Source organism: Eurytemora carolleeae, unplaced genomic scaffold, assembly GCF_000591075.1.
Source record: "Eurytemora carolleeae unplaced genomic scaffold, Eaff_2.0 scaffold961, whole genome shotgun sequence".
Lineage (NCBI taxonomy): Eukaryota > Metazoa > Arthropoda > Copepoda > Calanoida > Temoridae > Eurytemora > Eurytemora carolleeae.
This window is the reverse complement of record NW_019396851.1, coordinates 37,277-57,084: the sequence shown is the minus strand read 5'-3', so window position 1 is coordinate 57,084 and position 19,808 is coordinate 37,277. Positions and strand designations below refer to the sequence as shown.

The window sequence follows — 19,808 nt, the reverse complement described above, 5'->3', positions numbered from 1 at the left end:
CTATTATTATTGATCTTTTAGAAAATAATGCTTCTTAAATCATGCAAATTTTTATGTTTATTTTTAGAGTTAAAAATAAAAGTATACCTAAGAAGGCTGAAAGTAAAAAAGGATTTTTTTAAATAAAACAAAATCTAAAATCTTTCCAATCTACGATAATTTTAGTTTTCTTGGGCCACTTGAAATAAAGGCTAAGAACACTGATGTCCGAAATTGAGGCAAGCCTCTTCGGGTGCATCGCCATTCTTCCCTGCTTGACCAACCAGGTCAAAAGCCTTCATAGGAATGACTTTGTATAATAATCCAGGGGGGTAATGGATTGCATCCCCCCTGAAACCACCTATGCTTCTAAGGAGGGGGGACCGAGAACGACGGGAAGCTGCAGCAGCAGCTCTGGGAGAGGGAGGAGAACCAGGACAACAGCTGCAGGAGGAGGAGGAGGAGGTTAGTTCACATCCATCTCTTTTATAAATAGACTATGATCGGTCAGAATTCTTATTGGGTATTTTTCCTGAGGCATTTCTAAGGGCGACTTCACAAGTGGCAACTTTCCCCAAATGTGCAATTTTCTAAATGGCCACATCCCAACTGTACCTGTAAAGATTGGTTAGACTTTTAGAGGCGCCTCAAGCTGCACGGGGGGGGGAAGCGCCGCGTCTAAGATGAACAAGAGGCCGAGAGCAGAGAACAGAGGAGTGTTTAAACACTTTTTACCTTATTCACACTGTACAGTACCTGTGTACCAAGGGTTCGGCTAATGAGTTTAGATTAAGTAAGAACCAGAAAACCGTGGAAGGAAGATGATTTTGAAATAGTATTGAAGTGTTTCTGAAGTTGTCATAAGGCGAATAGTTTTACTTTCAGCCTTACAGGGACCGTTCACTTATTTGGATAATTTCAGGGTAAACTAAACAGCCTATTCGCAGTTGATTGGTATTAGTCTTACTTTTCAAATACAACTGTGGCCGGATAAAAAGCCGATTTTTCGTTCAGAATTCGAGCGGAAAGGTATGGTATCTCTTTATAGACATTATTTGAAGTAAACATCAATATGTTGTGCATCAAAATAAATTTCGAATATAAATTTAAACTGCAGTACCTCATTCGTTAGTTGTAAATGTCATAATTTTTTTAAAAACTTTTTGTTTTTTAACTTTCTATCTCTAAAATAACATTATTTTATCGCATTAAAAATTTTGTATTGCTTCTGTGAAAAGCTGAATTGAACGCGGTATGAAAAATGAAAAGTTGCGCAGGTACCATACCTTTGCGCTCGAATTCTAAACGAAAAATCGGCTTTTTCTCCGGCCACAGTTGTCTTTGAAAAGTAAGACTAATACCAATCAACAGCGAAAAGGCTGTTTAGTTTTAAAATGAAATTACTCAAATTAGTGAACGGACCCTTTAATATCTCATGTTTATTGGACTTTTTAAAATCATAATTTGAGTCTAAAAGTCATTTTCCTACTCTACAGTTTGTTTGGCTCTCAGTGGTCTCTTTGTGGCAAATATCTAGTAAACTTTTTATGGCAAAATTTATGGATTAATATGTATACTATATTCTGTAGATTTTTTGTGTCCTTAATGTTGCTAAGTGCCGTTTTTTTGCTGTACTCTGTACTTTACAGTACCCTGTATTGAGCACTTGTATTTTTTACTGTATTATGTAGGATTTGATTTGGTTTGGTTTGATTTGTTTTGGTTTGGTTGAATTTGATTTGATTTTATTTGGTTTGATTTGATTTGATTTGATTTGATTTTGAGGATAAGGATGTCTCTAAAACTCTGATTTGATCTGATTTGATTTGATGATAAGGATTCCGATGATGACAGTGAAGTAGGAGAAGAAGAGGATGATTCTGATGATGAAGACGGGCCTCCTGGATTAAACTGTGCTCAGTCCTAAATTGTCCAAAAAATACAGTGGTCTCTATAAAACTGTGGATTAGGAAGAATCTTAAGAAGCTTGAAAATCATTCTAAGAAGCAAAATGGGTCTTCTTAACATACACTGCATAATGGCAGAGTTATGTTCATGTTCATGTTCATGTTCATGTTCATGTTCATGTTCATGTTCATGTTCATGTTCATGTTCATGTTCATGTTCATGTTCATGTTCATGTTCATGTTCATGTTCATGTTCAGTGCAACAATCCTCTTCCTATTCAACATTTTTATTGGTCTTACTGAATCTCTTATTAAAAGATTTTACGAAAAATTCAACCAATGTGAGTTTTCCAATCCGACCAATGAGAGGCTAAGAAATCTTAAAAGATAAATATTCACAAACTAATTCAGTTTATCTCCTGTAGCTGTTTTAACTAAGATGTTAATTTTTGAAATGGCAAATTATCCCCCAGAAATTTTGATTCTCCTAAAAGCCAAGTCTATTCAAATTGAAAATTGTTAGATTTATAAGAAAATAGCTACACTACAGTGGTAGGCAATTGTAACAATACAAAGAAGACGACTTTTTATTTAAGTTTTGAAAGTTTTTTTTCAAGTTGCAAGTTACTAGAATTCAACGAGAAACTTGTTTGTGTTTCCATGCTATTCTACACCTTAATATAAAGCAATTTTTAAATAGAAAGTCGTCTTCATTGTATTAATATAATCGCCTACCACTGTACTCTATCCTACGTGTCATTTATTTGTCATTTTCTTGAGTCATCCTAATCTTGTTGAAATTGACATTTATGAAAAAAAATGAAAATTTAATTTAAAGTTTAAAAAAATAAATATTTATTTTTAAAGAAATTTGATAATCATACATTGTAATGTAAGATTTACAAATAAATTTTATATTTTTAACGTAACTTAATTCCTGTACAGGGTTTACATACTTACAATACATATTGGAACAAAAGGAAATATTATTTTTTAGTTCTTTTATTTTTAATTATTTATTTATTTCTACAGTGTAATATTTTAGAATTGTGAGTTTTTGAGCGGAAAATGTGAAATCTTGTGTGTGACTTGTACAAATATACAGTTCAGTGCATTAAGTATCGTGTTTTGTACACAGTACATCAAGTAGTCTGAAATTTACAGCAACTAAAATATTCCTTCAATCCACAACGTAGAAGTTTTTTCCAACGTACAGCAACTGAGATGACCAACTACTTTGCTGTACAGTGAACAGCTATTATTCTCATTGTTCAGCTGCTGAGACGATCCGTTGTTGTACACTGTACCGCTACTTCTCCCAATGTACTGCAACTGAGAAAACCTCTTCACTGTATAGTGTACAGCCAATTTTCCAAATGTACTTCAACTGAGATGACGTACAGTATACAGCTATTATTCTCGCTGTATTGCAACTGAAATTATCCTGGCGTGTTGCGCCACTAGGCCGGTTAACCAGATCTCGCCAGGGGTCAGCAGAAGTCGCAGAAGAACCTCACCAGTTGCCACAAAGAGCCTAAACATAAACTCCTTATTAATTTCTTTAAGGCCTTTCCAATTAATGTTGTATTGACTCCTTATTTAAAAGTAAAATTTCTGGACCCATTCGTAATCTTTAACTCTTTGTCTGAGCATAAACTTATCTTTGGTAATGTTGACCCGCTCGACGGCCCATCCCTATTGTCCATTCTCTATACTGCACATCCGACCTACTGAACATCCCATCTACGACAGCTGTTTATTTTTGTAAATTGAGGGTTAGGTTAGGTTAAGAGAATTTCTGGGCCGAGCGCTGCGGCTAGGGGGCTGCGAGCCACTGCCAGGCCAGGCTAAGGGGGCGGGCGCTGCAGCCAGAAGTCCATCTAGCAGCTAGTAGGTCGGATGGGCAGTAGGACGGATGGGCGTAGGTTCAGAAATACACACNGAATTTATCATATTAATCTTTTTTCTGATTGTATATTTTCAAAAGGAAAACCCAACTGTGTTCCCTTGCTTCCCTCAGTTTTCTTTTTTTCTTAAATAATATTTTTATCATTTTAGCAATTTTGTGGAAGATTTTTCTCTGGGGGGGGTCTGGCATGTAAAACTGGTTAATGGCTCCCTTGCTTCCCCCTAATCCTTCCGGGCCAGTATCTTCCAGTTGACGCGGCCTGACTTAGCTTACATTCAGTTCTTTCTCCTTCAGCGCATTTTTGGATTTAATTTGAAAATCATAATTTCTTACTTAACAATGCTTGTACTTCAACATTTAAAAACCTATTCTTAGTTTCATTTAAATCAATGCAAATATCTTAATCATTTTATTTTATTAGACTATTTACCTCATAAGTAAAACATGTATTGTACATATTTCAGAGAGAATGGCAGAAATTATGGAAGAAGATAAAGTTACCATCAAAGAAGAAATCAAAGAAGAAATCAAAGAAGAAATCGAAAAAGAAATCAAAGAAGATGTAAATGAGGAAAGTACAGAAAATCGAGGTATGGTTAAACTTTTTATATATATACTCATTAAGGATGATCAATTTTCAACTTTTTTATAATTTCAAGCTCATAAAAACCGTTACTGCAATTGATATTTAAATTTATTAAAATAAAAAAGTGGATGGTTTAAAAACGATTCTTCATAACATAGGGCTCTTGGTATGAAAAGATGTACCTGGAGCCGGTAAATATTTTCAAAATGCTTAATATATATATAAAAAGAGATTTTTCGGGACTCTATGGCGACTCTGGATAATTCAGTGTTTTATGCGAACTATTTTTTGCAAGCATTAGTGAATGGCAATTTCAACAATTTCAACAAACTCGTCTTTTGTAAATGTTGTTTGAATAAGATGCATATAAGAGGGGTTGGTACTGATGGGTAGAATTTCTGGGTACAAGAAAAACCCCAGCAATTTTGTAAAATAATGATAATAATGTGCACATATAACTTTTCTATTTAATTATTAATTAATTAAGTGTAGACGTAATATATACGGACTCTCAATTGATAGATTGGCATTTTTGATGCAAAACTGTTCTCTTAAAAGCTTTGTTTGATCAATAATTAATTAGATATCCAATTTTTGTCTTAAAAAAACGGATAATTTTCATTTGTGGATTCTCTACAAAATTGCGCATTTTTTTCTTTAGAAACAATGAATAAGCTGTAATGCACAACATTATTTTCCACATTCTAGATCAGATAAAGGTTCCGTTGAGCATCAGATATGACCTCTGAGTTTAATTGCAGAGTCACTTAAAAATTACAACAACTTCAGGATATGTCATACTTGAGGTTAATATTTATTAATTCTCTTTTTGAATTTCCAGATGAGTTTGTGAAGATTGAAGTAGATCCCCTTTTCTCTGAACCAAAGAGACTTAAAAAGAGTAAACTGAGAGAAAAAAGAGATAAAAGTTATCCCTGTGGAAAATGTGATTATGTGGCAACTAAATCCATCTATTTAAAGAGGCATATTGAATCTAAACATGAAGGAGTGAGATATCCTTGTTCTCATTGTGAATACGCTGCCACTCAGCCAGGTGATCTGAAGATACATATTGAAAATAAACATGAAGGATTGAGATATCCATGCGACCAATGTGATCACACTGCAACTACAGCAAGAAGTCTGAAGAAACATATTGAATCTAAACATGAAGGAATACGATATCCATGCGATCAATGCGAGTACGCTGCCACTCAAGCAGGTGATCTGAAGAAACATATTGAAAATAAGCATAAAGGAGTGAGATATCCGTGTTCTCATTGTGAATACGCTGCCACTCAAATAAGTAGTCTAAAGAGGCACATTGAATCTATACATGACAAAGTGAGGTATCCTTGTTTACAATGCATGTATGCTGCAATTAACGCCATTGATCTAAAGAAACATGTAGATAGTGAACATGCAGGAGTGAGATATCTATGCGACCAATGTGCATACGCTGCCTCTACAGCAAGTTGTCTTAAAAAGCATATTGACTCTAAACATGGAGGAGGGATATATCCATGCAACCAATGTGTATACTCTGCCACTACAGCAAGTAGGCTGAAGAGACATTTGGAATCTAAACATGAAGGAGTCAGATATCCCTGTAATCAGTGTGAATACGTTGCTGCAGGGGTAAGGAGTCTGAAGTTACACATTGAATCTAAACACGAAGAAGTGAGATATCTCTGCGACAAATGTGATTATGCTGCCACTACAGCAGGTAATCTGAAGTTCCATATTGAAAGTAAACATGAAGGAGTGAGATATCCTTGTTTACAATGCGTGTATGCTGCAACTAACGCAAGTGATCTAATGAAACATGTAAAAGTGAAACACGAAGGAGTGAGATATCCATGTGATCAATGTGAGTACGCTGCAACTCACCCAAGTAATCTAAAGAAACATATTAAAATTAAACATGAAGGATTAAGATATCCTTGCGATCAGTGTGAGTACCGTTCCACTGAAGTTTGTTCTCTTAAGAAACATATTGAAAAAAAACATAAAGGAGTGAGATATTTTTGCGATCAATGTGAGTATGCTGCCAAAACAGAATTTTTTCTGAATAGACATATTAAAAAAAAACACATGAAAGAGTGACATATCCATGCGACCTACAGCAACTCGTCTACAGAAGCATTTTGATACTAAACACTAATGAGTAATAACGCTGCCACTCGACCAAATATTCTGAAGATTCATATTGAAATAAACATAAAGGGGTAAGGTATGCAGGGGTTTATATTTTTCTGTTTGAGCTTTCATTGGGTTTGGCGAAAAAAATGAAGAAACAAGGAAAAAGGGGGATGGGAAAAGCGAAGAGAAAGGGGAAAAAAATTTAATGGAAAAATTGGAAGAATGAAGGAAAAAAACCACAAATAAAACAAGATAAAAAAAACAGTATCAAAAATGCTTTAAAAAAATCCAGGGGGACTTTGAAGTGACCTTATTAGGGCACCAAAACGCTCCATTATATTAATAAAATCTAAAAATTTTCTTTGAAGTTTGCGCGGGAAACCTTTAAAATATACCTGTTTTTCTAAATTTGGGGGAAATATATGATTCTGAAAAGGGGAGGGGGGGAATGTGAGTCTCTCAACTAATACACACCCCTGGGTTTCCATGCAATCATTGGGAATATCTTTGTTTTAAATTAAGTAATCTGAAAAGACACATCTAAAGTAGACATGAAGGAGTAAATATCCCTGTTAAAAGTGTTTTATCCTGCTCCTGCATCACATAACCTGGAAAGACACATTGAAAGTAGACATGAAGGAGTAAAATATCTCTGGTAGCAGAGACATCTTACCTCTACCATAGTATCATATTTGAAATAACGTATTATTGTAGAATTTATCATATTAATCTTTTTTCTGATTGTATATTTTCAAAAGGAAAACCCAACTGTGTTCCCTTGCTTCCCTCAGTTTTCTTTTTTTCTTAAATAATAGTTTTATCATTTTAGCAATTTTGTGGAAGATTTTTCTCTGACAAATTACATCTTTGAAATAAGCTAAATGTCCAAGATATAGTTATCACAAATATGAAATCGTTTGAAAAAATTTCGCCTTTTGGCCGGTGCGATTCAATCAAGGATGTGCGCACATAGAAGTCATTTGTGAGACTGAGGAAAAATTTATACTTCAATATATTAGATTAGGCTTTCCGGGCGCTTCACGCCAATCTCCTTTTTCAACGAAAATTTCTATTCGTAAACTATAAAGCCATATAAAAATAAGTTGCGAATTTTTTGTTGTATTTTTTAAAAAATTTCGTAAATCAAAAAATTTTGGGAGACAAATATTTGAAATCCAAGCATAAGTAAACCTTCCCTGGTGTCATGTAAGGTGGTCACATGCATCTCTAATTTATTAAAATTTTCGTGGTTTTTCATAATTTAATAACCCAGGTCGTATTTACCAGTATACGATCCTAACAGGCCCCCTACCCTGAGGCTCACATCTGATTATCTAATAAGGGTGCTTATGGGTCGGGTTACTCGTTTTTTCTAAGGTCACTTGGAGGACAAATGAGGCCCTTCGTTATAAATAAGTAAAAATTAAAATCGAATTTTTATGGAGACAAATTTTTGAACTTTTGATCTTTCGTAAACCCTTCTTGGAGTCATGTAAGGTCCCACACAAAATTTGGGCCTGATCAGTTTAGCCTTATTGACGTTTTTGGATACAAACAGACGAACACCCAGGCAGACAAGCAAAATATATAGATAGATAAAGAGTGAATTTTAATCAGTGTAAATCATTGTTTTAGCAAATATATTTATTTTAATTCAAAGCCTATTTAACTTTAAATATAACATCTAGTGTACATATTTCAGAGAGAATGACAGAAATTATGGAAAAAGGTAAAGTTACCAAAGAAGAAATCTCTACTGTAGAGGATACATGTACTGTATTTGTAGTGGGAGAAGATGTAAAAGAGGAAAGTACAGAAAATCAAGGTATTGTTAAATATTTTAAAGATTTATCTATAAAATATTTAACAATACCTTGATTTTCTGTACTTACCTCTTTTACACATATTATATATACATATCTTTAATTGTAGAAAACCAAGGATTTCAAGAGTTCTCGACACACAAGTGGAGACTGATATATCAGATTAAATATACATTTTAGATGTTTAAATAGGTTTAATAGGTTAGGAAGCTGGATGCTGCGGCCACATGACCAATTATATCAATTATTGGTCAACCATTGATTGGCTCACTTGAACTATGTTTTTGCTCATTTGAACAAGTTTTTGCTCTTTTGAACTATTTTTTTTTGGCTCATTTGAACTTTTTTTTGCTCATTTCAACTATCTTTGTTGCTCATTTGAGCTATATTTGGGCTTATTTGATTTATTTTTTTCTTGCTCAATTAAACTATTTTTGGCTCATTTGAACTTTTATGTTTGAACTACTACACGTGGTACCTCGTGCAATTATAGTTCAAACGACCAATAGTTCAAAAAGTCAATAGCTCAAGCGGCAGTAGTTTAAACTAAATAGCAGCGATTTTATTTTGTAAGTTATAAAGTGAGTTTTGTTCTGAATTATTAAGGATTATACTTAAAAATGGGAAAGTGGGGTTTGTCTCGAAAACGCGACAATTATTTAAGTTCGGGATATGTTCGAAAATGGAAAACCTGACATGTTAGTTTTGGTGGTCAATATCTTGTTGGCCTGGAAATCTATGGTGAAACTAAGAATATTACAAGAACCAAGATGCTCAGGTGTGAACCTATAGGGAACATACAAATTTCAATTGAGAACTAGTAGGAACAAGTGGGGAACTAGTGGGAAATAGTGGGAACTAGTGGGAAATAGTGGGAACTAGTGGGAAATAATTAGGAATTTATGTTTCTCATGAATGGATTATTTTTCTTTAGTTTTTGTCTACATTTATTAAATATTCCCCAGTATCCCATGTTCCCTATTAAATGCTTGTAAGAATATGCACTCCTACTGTCATCAAGCAGAGTATTGTGACTAATAGACATTTTTCACAATTATTATTTAGATTGTTTTGTTTACCTGTAATAATATTTAATCTGAAATCTGAGACAGCTCTTGTGTTCTGCTCTGGAGAATCCGAAGTTGTAATCAATCAATCCACTGTGAAGATATCGGAGCTGTATTCAACCAATCAATGACTAATCAATCTACTATAAAGATATGAGAGCTGTATTCAATCAATCAATGTACTCTGGAGAAACCGAAGTTGAATCAATCAATCCATCCACTGTGAAGATATCAGAGCTGTATTCAATCAATCAATAAATCTACTCTAGAGATATCGTAACTATTTTTAATCAATTCATCTACTCTGGGAGCTAAATTATCAAGTGTAAGGGATTTGTTGCAGAATACGTCGAGGAAAGAAAAGGGGTAAGTAGGACTGGTAAGTAGGTCATCTTCCTTCTTTCTTCACTTATCTTCCAGACTGGTTTGGTTCTGCTTGGCCCCTATGCCTGACCTAGCGTGCAGTCAGCTGGTTTATTCCCACAAGTTCTCCTGATTTTAGCACATTTTTGATTTTAATTTTAAACATCCTGATTTCTCATTTTACCATACGATGCTTTAACTTGAACAACCCCTTCTTGTCGTTTACTTCTTTTTAATTAAATGTTTGTTTTCAGTTCTATTTTTTATTCATTTTATTTTACAAGTATATTTACCCCTAAAAGTATAACATATTTGAAAAATTTCAGAGAGAATGACAGAAATTATGGAAGAAGACCAAGTAACCATCAAAGAAGAAATCTCTACAGTAGAGGATACATGTACTGTGTATGTAGCGGAAGAAGATGTGAAAGAGGAAAATACAGATAATCAAGGTATGGGTAAGCATTTTCTACATCTATTTGTTTAGGATGATCGATTTTTGACTTTTTTTTTGATATTCGGGCACATTTATTTATAAACTCTGCTAGTCTTTTTGTCTGTTTGTATCCAATCAACGTCAAAATGGCTGAAATGATCGTGCCCAAATTTTATGTGGGACCTCGGATGACCCAAAGGAAAGGTTTATGGAAGAATTTTCAAAAATTTGCTTCTAACAAAATTCGAGTTTTGAAATTTTTGATAATCCACGAAATTTTTGTTTTGTCTATCTACATACTTTGCCTGTCTGTTATGATGTTTGTTTGTGTCCAATAAACGTCAGAAGAGGTGAACTGATCAAGGGAAGGTTTATGAATTATCAAATGAAAAAAATAAGCCTCCAACAAAATTCGATTTCAATAAAAATTTTGAAAATCCACGAGATTTTTTTAATAAAATTCACGAAGTTTTTTCGTTTTGTTTTACAATTTATACAAAGTTAAAGTGTTTACAATGCGTTGATAGTTTCTCCGCCGAGGTCCTGTATCATGGAAGAATAAATGGCGGGTCATGTCATCATTTAATAGAAGATGGGTGCAGCCTAGCAATTGATGGCCTTTTCAGATATTATTAAAAATTTTAAACCATTTAGATACTTGAGGTTAATATTTTATTAATTCTCTCTTTGGATTGTTTAGGTAAAGTTGTCAAGATTGAAGACGATCCCCTTTTCTTTGAACAAAAGAGCCTTAAAAAGAGTAAGCTGAGAGCAAAAAGAGATGAAAGTTATCCATGCGTAAATTGTGATAATGTGGCAATAAAATCCAGTAATTTTAAGAAACATAATAGAAGTAAACATGAAGGAGTGAGAACTCCTTGCGATCAATGTGAATACGCTGCCACTAAAGCAGGTGTTCTTAAGAGACGTATAAAAAATAAACAGGAACGAGTAAGATATTCCTGTAATCAGTGTGAATACGTTGCTACAAGTGTGAGGAATTTGAAGTTACACATTGAATCAAAACATGAAGGAGTGAGATATCCTTGCGATCAATGTAAATACGCTGCCACTACTTCCGGTAGTCTGAAGATACACATTAAATCTATGCACGAAGGAGTGAGATATTCTTGTTCTCATTGTGAATACACTGCCACTACAGTAGGTAATCTGAAGAATCATATTGAAAATAAACATGAAAGAGTGAGATATCCCTGCGATCAGTGTGAATATGTTGCTACTGGTGTACAGAGTCTGAAGTTACACATTGAATCTAAGCATGAAGGAGTGAGATATCCCTGTGGCCACTGTATGTATGCTGCTACTGATCCAAGAAATCTAAAGAAACATATTAAAGCTAAACATGAAGGAGTGAGATTTCAATGTGACCAATGTGATCACGCTGCCACTACAGCAAGTCGTTTGAAGAGACATATTGAATCTAAACATGAAGGAGTGAGATATCCTTGTTCTCATTGTGAATACACTGCCACTACAGCAGGTCATCTGAAGAATCATATTGAAAATAAACATGAAGGAGTAAGATATCTCTGTCATCAATGTGAATATACTGCTACGTCAGCAAATCGTCTGAAGGGACATATTAAAAATAAACATGAAGGCGTGAGATATCCTTGTTCTCATTGCGATTATACTGCCACTGAACCAAGTAATCTGAAGAAACATATTGAAAATAAACATGAAGAAGTGAGGTATCCCTGTGATCAGTGTGAATATGTTGCTACGGGTGTACAGCGTCTGAAGTTACACATTGAATCTAAACATGAAGGAGTGAGATATCTTTGCGATCAATGTGTATACGCTGCCACTACTTCCGGTAGTCTGAAGATACACATTGAATCTAAACACAAAGGAGTGAGATATTCTTGTTCATATTGTGAATACGCGGCAACTCAAGCAGGTAGTCTGACGAGACATATTGCAAGTAAGCACTAAGTAGCGAGATATCAATGCGATAAATGCGAGTACGCCGCCACTACAGCCGGTATTCTAAAGATACATATTGAAAATCTCATGAAGGAGTGAGATATCTCTGTGATCAGTGTAAATACATTGCCACCAAATGCTGTTATTTAAAAACTTATCAAAGAATGCAACATATCAATCAAGAAAGGCTCTGCATTGTATTCTTTAAATTGTCACTTCTCTATAATTAGTTACTCTTAATTTAGAATTTAATTTATTAATCTTTTTCTGGTTGTATATTTTCCATATCAGAACCCAAGTGTGTTCCCTTGCTCCCCTCGTCATTCTTATTTTCTTTTAAAAAAATTTATCCTTACTTTTTTTGCATAAGATTTTTTTCTTACAAATTACATCTTTGAACAATATAGAAATTATTAGTATTTATTCAACTGAAAAAATACGTTAATTCAGAAAAAGAAAATATACAATACATTTAATACATTCAATATTTATCTTCTTCTGAGATGAACTGATGAACTGAGAATATGACAGGATCTCCAGAAGAAGACTGTGTGGAAAAGATGTTGCTAAATGCCCCTAGCGGGGGCTACATCAACTACTCTCCAAGTATACAAGTAAGTAAGGCTTTAAGACATATATATATAAAATACATTTTATAAATCTACATATATGGGGAGGGGTTTGATGGGGAAAATTGTGCTATACGCTGGGGATGGGGCGGGGGGTTGTAGTAGAAACGGTCAGTGTTACCCAGAGTCTAGCTTAACCTTCTCTCACAAGCCGGTTCTACCCACAAGTACCTTCCAAATGATGTGAAATTACCTGGTTTACAGTCAACTGGTTTATCCTCAGTCTTTCTCCTTTCCGTGCATTTTAGATTTTAATTTTTTTAAATGCTTGAACCTTAATGTTCCACAATCACTTTTTTGCATTTACGTCTTTTTTATCAGTTTAAATCTTTATTTGCAGTTTGAGGTTTTGTTTCTGTATTTATCCATATAACATATTTAGTGATACATATTTCAGAAAGAATGTCAGAAATTATGGAAGAAGATAAAGTTACCATCAAAGAAGAAATTTCTACTGTAGAGGATCCTTTTATTGTATTAGTAGTGGGAGAAGACGTAAAAGAAGAAAGTACAGAAAATCAAGGTATTGTTAGACATTTTATGTATATTTAAGGATAATTGAATTTTATTTTTTTTATTTAGAAGTTTAAGCTTTTAAATCTAAAGAGCCTTGTCTCAATTTATATTCAGCATTTCAAAATCGAAAAAGTGACCAGTAAAAAGATATTCTTTAAAACTTGTCAATCTTAGTAAAGAAAGAAGCACCTGGAGCCGGTGAATACTGATCATTTGTTTTTGTTTTCATTATTTCAAAATTTTTGAAATATGGCCCCAAACTGATTTTGGAACTTGGCCAATTTTTGTTTTTTTTTAATATTTTAAACGGTACCCTTAAAAGCTTTTTTTGACCAATTATGAAAGAGATAGCTATATATTGTTTTTATTAACTGATTATTTGGATTTCTCTGAAAACTTGTAATTGTAAGAAAAAACCAGTCACTTGATATTACAACGGCAGTCCCAAGAATATTTTATCAAAAATTCAAAGTCATTTGAGATCCTTGAGGTTAATTAATACGTTATTAATTAATTGTGATGATTTATTAATTCTCAGTTTTCAATTTTTCAGGTGAAGTTGTCAAGATTGAAGTAGATCCTCTTTTCTCTCAACAAAAGAGAATTAAAAAAAGTAAGCTGAAAGAAACAAGAGATAAAAGTTATTCCTGTGAAAATTGTGATTATGTTGCAACTAAAGCCAGTAATTTGATAAGACACATTGAATCCAGACATGAAGGAGTAAGATATCCGTGTTCTCATTGTGAATACGCTGCTACTCTAGCAAGTAATTTAAAGAAACATGTTGAAATAAAACATAAAGGACTGAGATATCCTTGTTTAAAATGCGTGTATACGGCAACTACAGCCAGATATCTAAAGAGGCATATTGAATCTAAACATGAAGGAGTGATGTTTCCCTGTGACCAGTGTGAATTTATTGGTATTGATCTAAGTAGTCTAAAAAAACATGTTAAAAATAAACATGAAGGAGTGAGATATCCTTGTTCTTATTGTAAATACGCTGCGACTCAAGCAGGGGAGCTGAAGATACATGTTGAAAATAAACATGAAGGAGTGAGATATCCATGCGACCAATGTGATCACACTGCCACTACAACAAGAAGTCTGAAAAAACATATTGAATCTAAACATGAAGGAATACGATATCCATGTGATCAATGCGAGTACGCTGCCACTCAAGTAGGTGATCTGAAGAAACATATTGAATCTAAACACGAAGGAGTGAGATATCAATGCGACCAATGTGAGTACGCTGCCACTCAAGCAGGTGTTCTTAAGATTCATATTAAAAAGAAGCACGAAGGACTCCATGCAGTGGTTGTTCTTAATAGACATATTAAAAAAAAAACATGAGGGAGTAAGGTAACCATGCNGTTAATCTGAAGATCCATATTAAAAATATTCATGAAGGAGTGGGATATCCCTGTGCTCAGTGTGATTACTTGGCCACTCAATCCTGTCATTTAAAAACACATCAAAAAAGGAAACATTTTAATTAAGAAGTACTTTGCACTGTAAACTTCAAATTTTCTTGTTTTCTCATTGTTTTGACCAAATGTTAATAAGTTATTCAAACCTAACGCCGAAATGTTTAAAAATCATTAATAAATTGCGAGAAGAAAACATTTTTAAATGTATTTTGGTCATTTTACACTCATAACCCTGGATCTGCCAGGGGCTTAAGGGAGGGTGCATTTAGGTGTCTTCTTTTCATTAATCTCTGAAAATTTACTTTATCTTCAATTATTTGTAACTGTTGTTGCACCCCAATTTTTTTCAGGGGGAACGTCCCCAACTATACCAGGGAGATAAGGAATAAAATAAATATCTTTTTATTATATGTGATTAATCTACAATTAAAACTCATGCTTTAAAGATTCACATTCAGATCCAATTCGATTTTAAAGATTTACATTCAGAGTGTTCAGATCCAATCCGAAGACTGTCTGGAAACTCATGTTAAAGGGAAACATGAGAAGGCGAACCAGAATGACCGTGATACTGAAATATAATATCATTTTGAAAATAAAATGTCGCATTTTGGTGTGCGATTTAATCAAGGATATTCATTTATTTTTCTTTGAAATATAACATGTATTGTACAATGTACATATTTCAGAAAGAATGGCCGAACTTATGGAAGAAGATAAAGTTACTACTAAAGAAGAAATCTCTATTGTAGAGGATTCATGTACTGTGTATGTAGTGGGAGAAGATGTTAAAGAGGAAAGTACAGAAAATCAAGGTATTTGTAAACATTTTATATATATATTTTTTTTAGGATGATCGATTTTTGCCTTTTTTTTAGAACTTCGGGCTCATAAATCTAAAAGCTGTTATCACAATTAACTTTATTTACAAATATTATTTTAAAATTTTAAACCATATGAGATACTTTAGGTTAGTTTAATATTTTATTAATTCTCTTTTTGATTTTTTTAGGTGAAATTGTCAAGATTGAAGAAGATACCCTGTTCTCTGAACAAAAGAGACTAAAAAAGAGGAAGCTGACAGATAAAAGAGATAAAATTTATCCCTGTGGAAAATGTGATTATGTGGCATCTATATCCGGTCATTTGAAGAGACATATTAAATCTAAACATGAAGGAGTGAGATATTCTTGTTCTCATTGTGAATACGCTGCCACTCAACCAAGTAGTCTGACAAGACATATCAAAAGTAAACATGAAGGAGTAAGATATCAATGTGACCAATGTGATCACACTGCTACTACAGCAAGTCGTTTGAAGAGACATATTGAATCTAAACATGTAGGAGTGAGATATCCTTGTTCTCATTGTGAATACGCTGCCACTCAACCAAGTAGTCTGACAAGACATATTAAAAGTGAACATGAAGGAGTGAGATATCCTTGCGATCAATGTGAATACGCTGCCACTGCAGCAAGTTGTCTGAAGATACATATTGAGAACAAACATGAAAGGGTGAGATATTCATGTGATCAGTGTGAATTCGCTGCCACTACACTAAGAAATCTTAAATTACATATTGAAAATAAACATAAAGGAGTGAGATATCCTTGTTTTCATTGTGAATATGCTGCCACTGAACCAAGTAGTCTGACAAGACCAATTAAAAGTAAACATGAAGGAGTGAGATATCCCTGTTCTCATTGTGAATACGCTGCCACTCAAGCATGTGATCTGAAGAAACACATTAAATCTAAACATGAAGGAGTGAGATATCCTTGCGATCAGTGTGAATACGTTGCTACTGAAGTACGATGTCTGAAGTTACACATTGAATCTAAACATGAAGGAGTGAGCTATTCTTGCGATCAATGCGAATACAGTGCCACTACAACAAGAAATCTTAAGTTACACATTGAATCTAGTCACGAAGGAGTAAGATATCCCTGCGATCAGTGTGAATACCTTGCCACCCAATCCTGTCACTTAAAAGCACATCAAAAAAGGAAACATTAATTAAGAAGTAGTTTGCATTGTAAACTTCAAATTTTCTGTTTTATTATTTATTTTGATCATTCCAGGGGAGACGTCTCCAAATTTATACCAGGAAGATTAGGAATAGATAAATATCTTTGTAGCCAATGTGATTAATATACAATTTAAATGCTTTAAAGATTCACATTCAGATCTGGAAACTCATGTTAAAAGGAAACATGAGAAAACCAAACAACATGTTCATGGTACATTAAAATTTAATACAATATCGTTTTGAAAATAAAATTTTATATCTTAATGTGCGTTTCATCATGAATATGCTTGCATAGCTGAGATCATTTTTGGGTCTGAGGAAAAGTGGGTGTAGGTTTTTTTATTGCATGAATAAATTAAATTGCACATCAAAAGTCGGATTTTTTTATTTATTTATGTACTTTAGAAATGTGTACTGCATTTGGGGTTTTAAAATTTGTAAATATCAGTAATCAATATCTAAGATAAATTATGATATACAGAAAAATAAACACTCCCTTGCAGTATACAAAGTCTGCAATGTGGATTTTTTCTACAACTTGACATCATACTTCCAATTGTTTACAATAAAAACATATTTTATTTATATCAATACATCAATCAATTAACATTTGGGATCGTATTGAATGAAATTATATGGACCCCTAATACAGATCTCTTGATACCTATATCAAGGTATTTTAAAGAATTTATTCCCCATGCATTAGTAAGCTAACCTTGTTATTGGGATGGTTTATTCACAAATTAAAGGGACTGTTAAACATAATTTCAAGTGATCCTTAATTGATAGAGTACCCTTAAAGGTCCGATTGACCAATTATAAATAAGATATCCATAATTTTGTTTTTAAATAACAAACTATTTTATTTGTGATTTCTCAAGGCAAAAATCAGGCATGCAGGCTGAGGGATAAAAGAGATAAAAGTTATCTTTACTTTAAAATAATTAATAAATTGCGAGAAGAAAACATTTTTAATATATTTTGGTCATTTTACATTCATAACTCTGGACAGGGGTGGAGGGGAAGGTGCATTCTGGCTTTTCCTTTCTATTAATCTCTATATAAAAATTTACTTTATCTTCAATTATTTGTAACTGTTGTTACACCCCAATTTTTTCCAGTGGGAACGTCCCCAATTATACCAGGGAGATAAGGAATAAAATAGATATCTTTGTAGCCAATGTGATTAATCTACAATTCAAACTCATGCTTTAAAGATTCACATTCAGAGTGTTCAGATCCAATCCGAAGACTTTCTGGAAACTCATGTTAAAGGGAATCATGAGAACGCGAACCAGAATGTCCGTAATACTGAAATATAATATCATTTTGAAAATAAAATGTCGCATTTTGGTGTGCGATTCAATCAAGTATTTAATCTAGGATATGCTTGCACACATATGACATCATTTGTGGGTAGGAAGAGTTGTGGGTGTAGGTTTTCATAAAATAAAAATAAATCTCACACCGAAAGGCAGCATTTTGTCTAAAGAAATAAGAATTTTCTTAGTGTTCTGAAGATTATTGTCAGCCCGTATTTACTTAAATGTATATAATACTTACAGGCTTTGAGGGAGCTTCACGCCCATCTCCTTTTTCAACTTCTAATTGTTGCTCTAGCAGCGAGCATTTTCTCTTAGTAAAATAAAAAACCATAGAAAAATAATTTTTTTAAAATTTTTTTTTATTCTTACGAAATTAAAAAATTTTAGACACTAAGTTTTCTGTAGAAATATTTCTCCAAATATCTTCCCAAGAAATGTTTAAAGTTATAGGCCGCAGTTAATGGTAACGGCTCACCCAGGTCTCATAGAAAAATAAGTTCGCGGATTTCAAAATTTATTTTTCTATTCTTACGAAAATCAAAAATTTTGGACACACATTTTTAATATTCTAAGCATCCTAAACCTTCCCATGGGGTCATGTGAGGTCCCACCAAACATTTGTAGCTGTTTTGACATTTATTAGATACAAGCTAAATATATAGATAAAAAAGAGTGAATTTTAATCAGTGTAAATAATTGTTTGCAGTTCCAGCTTTTTATTCAATTTAATTCAAAGCCTATTTTGCTTTGAATTACAACATGTATTGTACATATTCCAGAGAGAATGGCAGAAATTATGGAAGAAGATAAAGTTACCATTAAAGAAGAAATCTCTACTGTAGAGGATACATGTACTGTGTATGTAGTGGGAGAAGATGTAAAAGAGGAAAGTACAGAAAATCAAGGTATTGTTTAACATTTTAAAGATATTTATTATTTATATATATATTTATTAAAATAGGTCGATTTTTAAAGTTTTTTTTTAGAATTTCAAGCCTATAAACTTAAATACCATTGCCGCACAAATTTTCAAAATTGTTTGATATACGGCAAAAATTCTGATTTTTTTTAAATTCGGCCAAATTGTTCGTCTATGGTCTTAAAAATCAGTTTTTTATCAACAATTTCATAATTCCTGAATTCAGTATTTTTATTACGGATTTCTGTATATTTTTATTAACTAACCCCACCCTGTCTCTTCCACAATTGATATTTGTTTATATTTCTGCTGACAAGAATCTTGTATTATTAGAGGAAGACTAATAAATCTTTTATTTATTATTTACAAAGAGTTTAGTTATCGGGAAATGAGCTGAAGAAATATTATCAAAGACTTAAAGTCAACATTTACCAAGTTTTTATATAAAACTAGGATAGTTTATTCACTAATTAAAGGGACTGTAGATGTAGTTTCAAGTGACTCTCAATTGATAGAATGATATTTCAGATTCAAAACGGTATCTTGTTTGATCTATAATTTATTAGATATTCAAAGTTTTGTTTCCAAAAACTGATTATTTCAATTTGTCGGTTCTCTACAAACTTGCGCATTTCTTTCTTTAGAAACAATGCAGAAGTTTTAAAGCACAATATTATCTTCCACATTCTAGATCAGATTAAGGTTTTATGGGTACTGTTGTGAATCAGACATGACCCTAAGTTTAAATGCAGATTGCAGAGTCACTTGAAATTACAATGACAGTCCTTTCAATTTTAA

General features: G+C 33.1%; 2 protein-coding genes and 1 long non-coding RNA gene across 8 annotated transcripts; all 3 read left to right on the top strand.

The window, feature by feature from the left end:
- The first annotated feature begins 109 nt into the window (after nucleotides 1-109).
- LOC111709400 (uncharacterized) lies at nucleotides 110-2,810 on the top strand. 2 transcript variants are annotated; one of them, XR_002766854.1, is made up of 4 exons: nucleotides 110-444; nucleotides 1,817-1,994; nucleotides 2,145-2,438; nucleotides 2,587-2,810. It is a non-coding gene; the product is annotated as an uncharacterized LOC111709400 (long non-coding RNA). The 2 variants fall into 2 exon arrangements; XR_002766853.1 differs by having other exon boundaries at nucleotides 114-444; nucleotides 2,145-2,810.
- A 1,164-nt stretch (nucleotides 2,811-3,974) lies between these two features.
- Nucleotides 3,975-8,226, top strand: LOC111709397 (zinc finger protein 431). 2 transcript variants are annotated; one of them, XR_002766852.1, is made up of 3 exons: nucleotides 3,975-4,385; nucleotides 5,223-6,609; nucleotides 8,094-8,226. XR_002766852.1 is itself a non-coding variant. In XM_023483050.1 (2 exons), the coding sequence occupies exons 1-2, from the start codon at nucleotides 4,265-4,267 to the stop codon at nucleotides 6,485-6,487; spliced, it is 1,386 nt and encodes a 461-aa protein (XP_023338818.1). In that variant the 5' UTR covers nucleotides 3,975-4,264; the 3' UTR covers nucleotides 6,488-6,740. The 2 variants fall into 2 exon arrangements, 1 of the variants encoding a protein (XP_023338818.1); XM_023483050.1 differs by lacking the exon at nucleotides 8,094-8,226 and having other exon boundaries at nucleotides 5,223-6,740.
- Nucleotides 8,218-17,030, top strand: LOC111709399 (zinc finger protein 711). 4 transcript variants are annotated; one of them, XM_023483052.1, is made up of 3 exons: nucleotides 8,263-8,348; nucleotides 9,011-10,228; nucleotides 10,913-12,648. In XM_023483052.1, exons 2-3 carry the CDS (start codon nucleotides 10,108-10,110, stop codon nucleotides 12,166-12,168), a joined length of 1,377 nt encoding a protein of 458 aa, XP_023338820.1. In that variant the 5' UTR covers nucleotides 8,263-8,348; nucleotides 9,011-10,107; the 3' UTR covers nucleotides 12,169-12,648. The 4 variants fall into 4 exon arrangements, with proteins under 4 accessions (XP_023338822.1, XP_023338820.1, XP_023338819.1 ...); XM_023483051.1 differs by having other exon boundaries at nucleotides 9,011-10,234; XM_023483054.1 differs by lacking the exons at nucleotides 9,011-10,228; nucleotides 10,913-12,648 and adding an exon at nucleotides 15,750-17,030 and having other exon boundaries at nucleotides 8,218-8,348.
- The last annotated feature ends 2,778 nt before the right edge of the window (nucleotides 17,031-19,808 follow it).